Here is a 13,133-nt window from a genome sequence, read left to right as displayed (position 1 = left end):
TCGGCACGCTATTTAATGCTGTTTTGAGGTGTTTTTAGCTGTTTTTGGGATGTGTCATATTTTGACATTTTTCCATACTATAGCCTTGCTGTTTTAGTCATTTTTTCAACGTGCAGCATTTTGGTGTTTTTGGTCGTTTTTGCAACAAATTATGCTATGGTGTGTCTCGGCACGCTATTTAATGCTGTTTTGAGGCGTTTTCAGCTGTTTTTGGGACGTGTCATATTTTGGCATTTTTCCCATACTATAGCCTTGCCTTTTTGGTCATTTTTTTCAACGTGCAGCATTTTGGTGTTTTTAGTCGTTTTTGCAACCATCTATGCTATAGCGTGACTCGGCACGCTATTTAATGCTGTTTTCAGGTGTTTCCAGATGTTTTTGGGACGTGTCATATTTTGACATTTTTCCATACTATAGCCTTGCCTTTTCAGTCATTTTTTCAACGTGCAGCATTTTGGTGTTTTTGCTCGTTTTTGCAACAAACTATGCTATGGCATGACTCGACAAGCTATTTAATGCTGTTTTGAGGTGTTTTCATCTGTTTTTGGGATGTGTCATATGACATTTTTACTATAGCCTTGCCTTTTCTGTCATTTTTTCAACGTGCCATATCATGCTGTTTTTGTCTGTCCACAATTGCATAAAAACTTCAAAGTATGTATTTCATCCAAAATGGCATAAAGTTGTCATAGCGTAGTTTGTCAAAATTAGACAATTTCCCCTTGGGGATCAATAAAGTATTTCTGATTCTGATTCTGATTCAAAAGATTCATTAAAAAAAGACAGTGATTCAAGGACGATCATTAAAGATAAGTTACGTACTATCATGTAACAAATTATGTCTTTGGAAGATGAAGAGTCGTATGATTTTTACCTTGTGAAGAATCGATGAGAATCTGTCATTAATCGATTTTCTTGTTTTCATCTTTCAGGTCTGAACGTCCACAGCATGCTGAAACACGAGGCAGTCGTCCTCACTCTGGGAACCATCAAGTTTCTGGAAGACAAGCTGCTTTGGCACGACCAGCGCTACACGCCTCTGTACCCGTTTAAACTGCCGTACTCTGACTTGCCATAGAAATGACCTGTAATATATTCACTGACTGCAATGTTTCGTTGATCTGTTTATTATGTTTAACAAAAAAATTCAATAAATAATGCCAATGTCAAAAAAGAAAATACAAATTTGTATTAAAAGTATCTAAAAAGGCATGTTGAGAACAAAAGGCCTAAAATCGATAACTGAATTTGTGTGGGAGGAGTCCGTTGGCTAAATCGTTCCTAATTTCCCAGCGCAGGGCGGAGCGTTTTTTCTCCGTTGGCACGATGTAGGTATTCGGCACGTACACTCTTCGTGGTTTGGGCTGCAACACAGAACAAGACAAAGGCTACGTCAAAACCAATGTGGATCCATTTTTAAACTTTTTTTTTCTTTCTGCTAAGTGCTAAAAATGCAACACAACAGTACATTTTTGACGCTTAACTAAGTGGAGTGAAGCTGGAGGGACAGATGGCAGCTTACTGATGCTTCTGTCTTGTAAAGTTTTCTCTTAACTCTGATTTTTGTTTCAGTACAGTTGATCACATGATATCCATATTACTGACATAACTTTTATTAGCAGTTCTTAAACAGAATAGGGACTTTTGATCAAGATTCATCAATAACCTATACTGTATGATCCGCTGCACATTAAAAGGACAGCTACAGTCTTTTGAAGTGGGGTTCAGAAGATAAACAGTCAGTTTGTTACATACAGGAGATTACAGTAGTTTTGAGGCAGGAGCACTGCAGCAGCGTGTATTTTGGGACACGTTTGAATGAGAACGGCCCTACTAAAAACAGCAAAGTACTTCATACAGTATGAAAAGTACATGAAGTACATGAAGACAAATATTCAACTGGAAGTTAAAGTCAGTGAGGTGTTACGAGGTTTCCTCGGTGCTGTGGTATAATTAAAGAAGTGTCGCCAAATCTGTTTAAATCTCCGTTTTCCTGACATCTCATATCAGATTTCCTCCATGTATAAAGTATTAGGGGAATTATTGAGAAGTGTTTCCTTTGCATTTTAATTTTTAAAAAATCAGCAGTTATATGATAACATCGTGGAAACGATTCTCGTATACACAGACACCGGGCCGGTAGCTTCTGTGTGCACGCATCTTTTTCTACAGAGCGGTGAGTATAAACCGATTTATAATACATCAGTGGTATAAACAAGCAAGTAAACAATTGTGAACGCTCACATGACAACTGACATGAATAAACTCAGCAGCACAAACACATTTCGTTAGTCCGCCATTCTTGTTATTTTTCTTCTCCTACTCGAGCGCGGTTATTTGCGCGAGGTTCGGCCGTGACGTCTCCCGTGAAGGGATGACGTTATTTTGTAGGCCAACCAGGAAGTTAGCATCGCACTGGTTTCCTCCTAAAAACCTCCTGGGATTTTCGATTTCGATTTTCGATTATCTGCAGAGAATAAGCTCTGTGGCGAACAGGTTTAGTTCAGCGTGATAATCTTCACAGATGAACACCCCGTTTGTGCATTTTGAAGCGTCGCAACTACAAACACTGTAAAAACACGATTGAAAAATATAAAAAAACAGATAAATCTACAAGTTGGACTGATGCTGTAAAGCTGTAAAGGCAGAAAAGTGGGTTTAATGAGTTTGTGTGTCGCTGTGATGACGTCTAACGTCTCCGACAAACACTGAAGTCCCATTTAGCCGCTTGCTAGCTACCACCTTTTTTTGGACGAGTAAAACCTTAAAAGTACAAAAATTGGGTTTAGGCGGATGTATTTTATGTTGCAGAACAAAACATCTAAATATATTTAGCCTGTTAACCGCAGACCTTATTTAAGGCATTTTACCGAAAACCCATTCAGAAAACCCAGAGACTTTTAGACGAGGGAACTGGACGTGCTAAAAGGCTAACGGACTTCCGCGTTAGCTATAAAGCCAGTTTACACAGCGACAGATGGGGGTGGCATTTTTTAAAAAAATTACTTTTTACACGCTTTCAAAACTTTGCATTTTCAAGCCTCCAAAATGCTGATGACGAGCGAACGAAAGGCCGCACCCCAACAAACGTTTGACGTTTGATGCAAGACCTGCAACCGTGTAAACGGACAACTAAAAACATCAATATCAGCTGAAGTGTGCGCTATATTTACAGTATTTTCACTGTTTTACCTTCCTGTCGGGGAAACTGTTAACGGCTTCAGTTTCTTGTCAAAGTCACCCGACTCCGTTGATAAAAACGATTGCTTTGGTTAGGGGTTATTGTTCATAATGGTGTTTCAGGGCCGATTTTGAACCCGTTTTTGGAATCGATGTGCATTTACTTTAAAAATGAAATGAATGAAAATATTTCTGCTGAAATTTAGAATCTAACAAACTCCAACACAAAACTGTTTGAATGCCTTTAGCAAATTTTTAATCCAAATTGAACCTTTCAACATCATAAACAGCAAGTTTCCAACAACTTTTTTAAAAAATAAAGTTCGGTAAAAATTTTAATTCAGAAAAATGAATATATAAAAATAACTTCCTACGAGGTAAAAGTTGCTTCCACGCTGACACATGTATTGCAGACTGCCTTCCCTGGTGTTAGTTAAGAATAATACACACACTTTTTCATTTATTTTACCAGCAATCATTAAAATAAAACGCTGATGCATATAATCGGCAAAATGCCAAATATCTGCCCTGATAATCGGCCAGGCTGAAAATCTGTTGAATCCTGATTTTACCTCGCAGAAAGCAGGAGCTACTGCTGCCTCCACCAGTAAGTTTGTATTATTGTTATTATTGTGATTTAATGTTGGAAATCACTCTCTGACAGCAAAGTAAAGCTGTGAAAATGCTCCAAATCAAACGCACAGACTGTTTTTTTAGGTGGTTAAAAGACTTTTGCTGCCATCTACTGGATGTAACACACCGACTGGTTTAGTACCTCACACAACCCACTTCAAAAATTACGTTTTTTGTGAAAGCTCCATTTTGGACCGTCAGATATGGCATCGGTGTAAACAGAATGCAAGCACACCAACTGGCTCTCTAGCCGTTTTTAAAAGTGAAATACATTTTTATTTATTTTCACAAAGTTAAGTGTATTACTGAGAATAACATCCTCTGATCTGCCTGAAAACATGCACTTATTTTACTGTTTTTAAAGGTGCATTCAAAAACAATAGTGGTGAGATAAATTTGAATATTTGAGGCTGAAAAGAAGGTAGATTTATTGGTCATTTTTTAAATGAAGTTTAAAAAAAACGAAAATGAAAATATATTTTAGCACAGAAAATATAAAAGAAATACTTTACCGGAGGAGGTTGGTATGCAAGTCGTTCCTGAAAACAAAAACAGGACGAGTTTAAGCAAAACGTACAACAGAAAAGTATTCAGAAGCTTTATTTAAGTAGAAGTACTAATACCACACGGAAAATACTCCACTGCAAGTAAAAGTATGCAAGTATCAGTGTTAGTCAGTGTTTCCAAATTATATCTTCTGCATTAACGTGTGTGTAGCATTTTCCAGTTATAGATGTTTACATTTTAACTCTTTATATCCTGTTGGGTTGTTTAATCTACAGGATGCGTCATATTCTCAAATCTGTTCTCAATTCTCAAATTATGTTGTTATCTCGGGACAGCAATTTCGTTTTCTCGAGAAAATTACCACGTTATCTCAGGAAAAGAGGCAACAAAAAATGTGTGAATGAACGGCTGCTTCAGGCTTCCATAAAATACAGTACTTGAGTAAATGTATGAACAATTGTTTTTAACATCCTGTGCTGCAACACTGGCTATAACTGCACATATAAAAGCAGAGAAGTTTCTGGATTTTTTTAAAAACCCAGAGGACAATATTTTAGCGTGAAAATCTCTGCAGCGAACGCTGTCGGAGGAGCCTGAAAGTTCATACTTTTACATACGTTTATACGGTTTTTAAAATCTTAATAAAAGATAATCTGCGTACCTTTATCTCCACGCGGAGAGCCCTTCTGTCCGTCTCTCCTGGAAGTTTAAACATTTCCCACAGCTGCTTATACTGGAAATACCTGCAAAGATGAGAAAAACCACCAGTCAACCATCGACCCGACACGAAGAGAAATAAAGAGAAAAAACAAAAAAACTGCGTTGTGGTTCTGGTTGAATTTCATGTTGGTAACAGTTAGTTTGAGCATATTTTATCCAGGTGTCATGTTTGTAACTTACTTGGCCACTGGGTCCGTCTTCTTTAAGGTTTGCTGACTCATCACTGGTCGGATGACTGAAACATCACAAAAATTTGAGAAATTATAAAACGCTTTTGTGTCATTTAATTATTTTGTGCATTTTTTGGGTTTCTGTTGACTTACAGGATTTGGGTTTGGGTCTGAGGTCACCGTCACTTTGAGTTCGCGTCTGTATAAAAATGAAACAGGTAAGTTATTTTTTACGAGACATTTATTTTAAGACACAAACTGCGGAGACGTTCTGGGGAACTACATTACCCACCATGCCTCTCATGTAGGAGTCAAAGGCACTGTAGGAGACTCCCTCCGTCTCAGAGCTCTGGGCGTCACTCTGACCGGAGACGTCCTCGTTCTCAGTCTCAAAGTCGCGTTGAGTCGGCGAGGACAAACGAAGATCCGCCAGCCGCTCCTCCAGTAAACTCGCTGCGTCTGCAAAGAAACAACATGTCGTGCGATTAAATTATTAGGATTTTACTGAGTTTTTCACAGACTAACATAACTTACTTTAGCAAAGTGCTGGAAACATCAGGAAGCCCAGATTCATTTTTTTATTTCATTTCTTTCAAATGTCTGTCAGACCTTCGTCAGAGCTCTGGGTTTGTTTTTAACCTCCTTCAGCGTCACTATCACACTGTTAAATCTGAAAAGTTCATTTTAGGTATGTTTGGAAGTTGATTTTTTTTTTGTAAAAATATCCAGGAAACTGCCTTGAAAAATGTTATTAAATTCAACAAATCTTAATTGATGTTTACTTGGTTTATTGAAGCCGGTTAAAGTTTGAAAGATTTATTTAAACGTCATTTTTAAGTTGCAACAGCTTTACACAATAAAGTGGATACAAGTTTTAAGAAAACGTAACAATAATCAAGTATACTGTGCTATGTATCTGTTTTCTGCTGGTTGCAAACTGCTCATATTTGTATTTTCTTAAAAATATTTAGAAAACAGAACGTGCAGATCTCCTAACGTCATCATTGGAAAAATCCTCTTTATCACGATTAAATGAAAAACAAAATGTAAGTACATTTTAGCTTAGGTGAGGGACATACAATTTGAAAAGGTAGCATTTTATATTTATTTTAAATAAAAAAGTCTCACCCCGGCCACCCTCCTCCTCTGATAAATAAAGCACAGTCCCACATCACCAGCACGGATGCTTAGCAATGTGCTGCTTTGGATGTGGCCGCAGCAAAACATATTTTAACCACTTAAAGACATCAATATCGTTTACTTGTACTCTATATTTGAATATTTTCTCCTCTTTGACTTCCATGACAGCTGATGGAGGCAGCGGCAGAGCAGCCTATATCGTGTTTTTAGGTGGCTTAAAACGAATGAATGACGGGTTTGCAGAGTGCCGTTTGATTATATGTTTGTGACGCAGCGGTTTTTTACCCTGGCGTTATTGTAAATGAAGTTATGGCTGTGATTTGGTCTTTATCATAGACTGTATGAATAATATAGGTTTATAGCAACTAGCTGAAAGGGGGCAGATCTAATTCTTCCATCAGTAAATCGATTCTCCTCCGCTGCTTTTATACTGCGACAAGGACAGCGGTCCACTTAAATGTCCTAATCGAGCTATAACCGCTGCTCGACTAAACTGCGCATGTAAACATCCTGAATGTGACATTTTACTTGTCCCGGCCAATCGGGTAATCTTTTTCGTTGAGCCCTGAGAAAGCACCGATGTTGTAAACATAGCGACCGGAAACCATTTACCCTGTTTACGCCTGAGGTTTCCCTCCCACTCCTCACACATCTGCTCGAACGTCATCTGGCTGAAATCCACTTTGGAGTCGATAAACTTGATGTCCTTGTTGCTTGAAGACTCGTCTGGATCCTCCGACTCGACTTTGTCCTCATCGTCTTTCTCTTTATTCTCTTCGATAAAGTGCTGCACATCTTCGTCAAGCCTTTCATATTCTTTTCCTCCTTCAGCAGCATCACTCCGTCCTTCCAAATGCGTCCCATCCCGTTTGTCTTTAGCTACAGCGAAGTGATTTTGGTCCTCAGATGTTGCATTTGTCACCTCATTTTTGGACACTTCAAATGTCTCCTTGTCTTTATCATCTTCTTCTCGTTTCATGTCCACCTCTACATGCAGATTGTTTCTAGGCTTGGCGTCCCCTAACGCGCTCTGTAGACGAGTCTCTTTGAGGTCCGGCTCTGTGGTTTCGATGTCAAACCCGCCAAAGCTGCACAGCGATCGATCATCTTGTTCTTCGTCGTCTCTCAGCTCGGACAGATCTCCCCGACTGTCCTGATCAAACTCTGTAATGGTGTGGTCGTCTCTGTAGTCCGCCTCCTCCGGTCTGTAGGTGCCGTATCCGGACGTCATCAGACTCGGAGCTGGACTCTCAGAGCTGCTGGTACAGCTTTCTTCATCGTCATCATGACGTTCTTGTTCAAAACTCTCCGCACTGATGTCGACCTGGTTGTTCAGTTCAGGTTTTTCCTTCTCCGAAGCCTCCTGGTCAGAGTCCTCAGAGTCGCCAACAGGTTTGGAGTCTTCCTTGTCATGGTCTTCCTCTTCCTCCTCCTCTGATGCCTCCTGGGAAAAGTTTTCTGCATTGCCAACAGATTTGGAGTCTTCCTCCTCCTCTTGTAAAGCCTCCTTGGAAGAGTTTTCTTCATCACCAACAGGTTTAGGACCTTCCTCGCCAATCACTTGCTCAATGTCCTCCTCCTCCTCTGAAGCCTCCTCAGAATTGCCAACAGGTTTGGAGTCTTCCTCGCCAATCGCTCGCTCATTATCCTCCTCTGAAGCCTCCTGGGAAGAGTCTTCAGAGTCGCCAACAGGTCTTGAGTCTTCTTCCCCATTATCCACCTCCTCATCTGAAGACTCACGGTAAGAGTCCTCTGAATCGCCAACTGATTTGGAGTCTTCTTCGTCGTTCTCCTCTTCTTCCTCTGAAGACTCATGGTAGGAGTCCTCGAAATCGGCAACAGGTTTAGAGTCTTCCTCGCCGCTCACTTGCTCAGTCTCCACTTCCTCCTCTTCTGAGGCTCTTTGGTGAGAATCCTTAAAATCACCAACCGGTTTTGACTCTTTTTCGCCCATCACTCGCTCAATCTGCTCCTCTTCCTCCTCTGAAGCTCCTGTGTTGGAGTCCTCTGCATCGCCAACATGTGTGGACTCTTCCTCCTCTGAGGAATCCTGGTTAGAGTCTTCGGGACTGTCTTCGTCAACAGTTTGTGACTCTTCTTTGCTGATGTCTTGCTCGGTCTCCTCCTCTGAAGTCTCCTGGTGAGAGTCCTCTGAATCGTCACGGAGGTCTTCCTCCTCTGAATCCTCCTGGTAAGAGTCTTCGGACTTGTGAACAGGTTTGGACTCCTCTTTACCGATCACTCGCTCAATTTTCTTCTCCTCTGAAGCTTCCAGGTCTTCCTCACCAATTACTTGCTCAATCCCCACCTCCTCTTCCTCCGAAGCCTCCTGGTAGGAGTCCTCTGTTTTGCCGGCAGGTTTGGAGTCTTCTTTGCCGATAACTCGCTCGATCTTCACTTCCTCCTCCTCCTCCTCCTCCTCGTCCTGACGCTCTCCGTCAGACCAAAAAGAGGAGTAGAGAGAGTCCTTGTTGTCGTCGCTGTCCCCGTCCCTCCGACTGCCGTACATTTTGTACATGTTGGCGTCTTGCGCTCCTGCTGAGGTGTGTGATCTGTGGAGGCGGAGGGCTTAACCACGGAGCTAAGAGGATTACATCCAGGAGCTTCTTCTCCTGCCGGGCCTCTTCTCCGTGCTCAGACAGCTCAAACTGCCGGTGGCCAACGGGATTACAGCTCTGCCGCTTTTTGTTTAGTTCTTTTACTTGATTTCTATTTAATTTCAAATATTTTACAGAAGAATGAAAACAACTCCACAACCCGGATGCCTCAGGATTCAGCTTGTTTGTGTTTGTTATATGAATAACTTCTTTTTGTGGGACAATAAAGATCGAAAGTGAACTTTAAAGTAAATGTTTTGCTTGTTGTTGTAATTTGAACATTGTTTGTTTTTTTCCTTTAAAATAGATAACAGTTAAAATGACCTTCACTGGTGATTTGTTTTGATGACGTTGATTTTTTAGGTACATCTAACTTTAGAACACTGAGTCGCTATCATCTTCTAAATTTTCTCCTAAAATATATTTTTTTCAGGAAGTTTAACTTGATTTTACCTGATTTCACTTTAATTGCCTTTTTCTTTTTATTTATACTACTGGAATAGTGTTAAAGCTATTTGATGCTGGTCCAGTTGTGTTTGTAACCTGCATTTTGAAAAGTGATCTTTAAATAAAGACTATTATTATTATATAATTAACACTTTAAACAGAAGATCAGAAGATTACAGTAAAAAAAAATACCTGAGTCTTCACTGTAGACCGATTCATCGCAGACAAGAGACTGTCCTTTATGTTTCCTGTAGGTGGGAAAAATATACGTTAAATTTCCAGAAAAGATGATAATTTAAGGATGTACAAAACTCAAAGGATTTTTCCTCTTTTTCTTTTCCCTTTTTTAAATGACAGATGCTATTTTTTATGTGACGAATCATCTTATCAGTCAAATCTTCTGCTGTTGGAAAAATTAAATTTTCAATTTAAATCCACTTTAAATCTTTGTCTTCATTCAGCGTGACACACATTTCCTGTTTCTGTTTGCTGCTGAAAATATTATTCAAATTTTATCAACACAGAATCAGCAACAACTTAGGTCAATGATTCACTGTTTTTATAAAAAAAAAATACAAAAATTATTTTCAATTTTGCAAAACTACAGTTTTATAATCATTAGAAACCAAAGACCTTTGAATTTCTTTGATTGCTGGTCAAACATAAAACTTCTGTCATTAATTTGGGTTCTGCGTTTGGTGACATTGAACATTATTATCGACATTCAAAAGACACTCATCTGAAAATCTGATGGATTATCAATCAATGAAAATAATGATTAACAGCAGCTGTCTTTACAAAGAGAGACAGGTACACAGGAGAAGACCAATGAGAGCAGAACAAAAAACTCCCGCCTCACATGTGATCAAGAGTAAACTTTAACAACAAGGTTTCAGTACAAAGACCTTTATTGGGAATAACACGGGTGGGCAACCTGAGGCTCTAGAGCACATGTGGCTCTTTAGCCCCTCTCTCTTTAAAGATTTTCATTCAATTTTTCAATTGCAAAAATATGTAGCCTGCACACAGAATATGAAAATGTATTTCATTAACTAAACTATGCATCATATTTCTGTGGCTTTGGTGCCTTTTCCTGGATCAAAAAAGCCTGACTAGCTATGGATTCCAAATCCAAGACAGGAGAAGACTCAGAGGAAAATGGAGAATAATAATAATAATAATAATAACAGTGCATGGATAGATCTTTTAATTTTTACCGCCAACACTGCAAAGTTAATGTAACAAAAAACAATAAACAGTGGTAAAACATACTGATGAATGCTCATGTAGACCCTTTAATAAGACCGACAGGCTAGTTTGACTACATGTGTTGTTACCTGCAGCTCCAGACAGATTTTTTTTGTTTTGGGCCAGAAATGGCTCTTTTGATAGTAAAGGTTTCTGACCCCTAATATAAGATAACCTGAAGAAAGTCCGAGAAAGTACTGAAACGTTATTAAAGTTCACTCTTGATCGTGAGCTGTGCGTGAGAGTTTTTCGTGATGAGCAAACTAACAAATGAACAGGGGTGTAAAAACAGCTAAAGACATCAGCGATTATGCTGATTTACATTACCTCAGGACTTTTCTCTTGATGAAGCGTCCCCTGTGGGAGTCGGGGGTGGACGTGTAGCTGTCGCTGAGCGGCGGGTGGAGAGCGTCGCCAGGATCCGGATCCGGCTCCACCTGCAGCCTGCCGGGAGCGCCGGGAGGCAGCCGGAGATTCAGAGCCACCGAGTGCTGAGCGTACGAGTCGCAGGGTCCCTGCTGCCGTCCGACGTGTCTGTTCTGACAGGAGGTGAGCACCTGGGTTAAATTATATATATACAATTAATTAATCACATGTGTTCACGCTGTTAGAAGTGTGACGTCAAAATCCTGTTTTTATCTAAACATTTCCTTCCTTGACTGACGATGCACCAAACTCCACAGAAGGGTTTTATCCCGAGCTTTTTAAAGGTTCATCTTCAACTAGTATTTTCAATTTAAATCTCATTCTTAAAACATCCTGAATGATGTGAATTATTGTTCAATGGAGTCTTGATCTTGGTCATAACCCTCTATTTCTTTCTTGTTTAGTTTTGCTGTCTTTTGTTGTCTTTTGTTGTTGTTGTGCACTTGTGCAAAATTAATAACATTTATTTTAAAAAAAAATCTTATGTGACAATAAAATGTTTAATACTGAAGACTTAAAAACTGTAAAAATAATAATAAGACTAAATGAATAAATAAAAAATCTGCACACTTACATCACTGAAACATTTTTTTAGGTTTGGCCTTTTTGATGTTTCCAGCACCTTTCCAAAACTAACGTGCATTATCAGATTCAAGACTCTCACATGATTTCTAATTAAATGCTACATTTTTAAATTGTGTTTTTTTTCTTCTTCTTTATTTCTGAATTGTTCACCTGCAGTCTGGTCTCTGTCGTGATTATCACCTTTTTAGCTGCTCTTTTGTTCAAAATTCAAAGAAAATCTCTGCTGGTGCACGATGTTTCTACAAATGGGTTTGTCAGTGGGTGATAGCCGAATGTTGTTATCACCGATGTTTATAGTTATTTAAGCTTTTTTTTGGATATCCAACACCAGCAAAAATAAAACAATATGAGTAATTTGTGGTTAACACTTACCTGTCTGTCAGGATCCGCTTGTCCAGCATGTAAGAAAAACCTGTCACCTTTAAAGTAGCACCGACCGACTGTGGAGTAAAACATCGAATTCAACAGTTTATATACAACTTTTAATGAAAACTCTTCAAATTTTACACTTGACTGATGACATTAGTTGTGTTATAAAAGTATTGGTGTTAAAAAAATGACATTTATGGTTATTACTAAGCCACAGTGGGATAAGTGCCGGGACCTTTCTCTTTGGTGTAGGCAGGAGGACTCGGCTGAGACGCGGCGGCGTTTATCTGAGTGGATGAGGCCAAACTGTCCCATTCTCCATGTCGAACCAGTTCATCAAGATCTGAAATTAAAAACCAAAAATTACGTCAGTCTTTAAAGATGAGTAAAAACACGGAAGACATTGACTTTTTTTTTCCTCTAATGATCTCAGTTTTTCCTTTAGATGCCATTCTTAAAGGCTTTTACTAAAAACAAAAAAAAACAGACAATGGTTTTTTGACCAATATTCATTTTCTTCACATCGAAGCACAACAAACATTTAGTTTAATTCACATTTAAAAGTCTAACCTTGCTTGAATTCCAGCAGCCTGTGTTTCGGTATGTTTTTGTAGCCCAGGATCGCCAGCTGTTCTTGAATTTCCTCCTCTGAGAAATCCAGACTGTCCATTATATTTTCAGTTTCAGGTCAAGGAGGTAGCATAAAACCTGAGGAGGAAAAACACATAAAATATATAAAACAACATCATAAAACAGATATAAAGAAGAACCAGAGTCTTTCTACAGGATGTAGTGAGCTTATTATAATTGATTTATTAAAGCTCTTTATTCTTTTATAATGTATTTCAGTGATGTGATGCAGGGAGTTTTGACTTTAGGTTTTACAGATGTAATTTTGTCAGATATTATTACCATCTTAAGACTTTGTTGGAAAAAAAGTATTCTCACTTTAGCACAGCATGCCTCGGATTCAGTGTGTTTTGTATATTCATAAAAAAAAATCAAATCAATATGATAAAAGATAGATTGTGTAAATCGATCAGTCAAAACATTACAACCATTGAAAGGTGAGGTGAACTGCGCTTTTCAAAATCAACCTTTACAAGAATTA

General features: G+C 38.9%; 1 protein-coding gene across 3 annotated transcripts; it reads right to left on the bottom strand.

The window, feature by feature from the left end:
* Window positions 1–948: 948 nt before the first annotated feature.
* Window positions 949–12,728, bottom strand: hyls1 (HYLS1 centriolar and ciliogenesis associated). Of its 3 annotated transcripts, none has more exons than XM_042516652.1 (11): window positions 12,593–12,728; window positions 12,258–12,365; window positions 12,026–12,093; window positions 10,970–11,199; window positions 9,587–9,642; window positions 5,503–5,669; window positions 5,364–5,409; window positions 5,221–5,275; window positions 4,982–5,063; window positions 4,326–4,352; window positions 949–1,364 (listed from the first exon to the last, which is right to left on the bottom strand). In XM_042516652.1, the coding sequence occupies exons 1-11, from the start codon at window positions 12,690–12,692 to the stop codon at window positions 1,230–1,232; spliced, it is 1,074 nt and encodes a 357-aa protein (XP_042372586.1). In that variant the 5' UTR covers window positions 12,693–12,728; the 3' UTR covers window positions 949–1,229. The 3 variants fall into 3 exon arrangements, with proteins under 3 accessions (XP_042372586.1, XP_042372587.1, XP_042372588.1); XM_042516653.1 differs by having other exon boundaries at window positions 10,970–11,181; XM_042516654.1 differs by lacking the exon at window positions 949–1,364 and adding an exon at window positions 4,142–4,223.
* Window positions 12,729–13,133: the final 405 nt, after the last annotated feature.

The sequence above is a fragment of the Plectropomus leopardus genome, unplaced genomic scaffold (assembly GCF_008729295.1).
Source record: "Plectropomus leopardus isolate mb unplaced genomic scaffold, YSFRI_Pleo_2.0 unplaced_scaffold25107, whole genome shotgun sequence".
Lineage (NCBI taxonomy): Eukaryota > Metazoa > Chordata > Actinopteri > Perciformes > Serranidae > Plectropomus > Plectropomus leopardus.
This window is presented reverse-complemented; position numbering and strand designations above follow the sequence as displayed.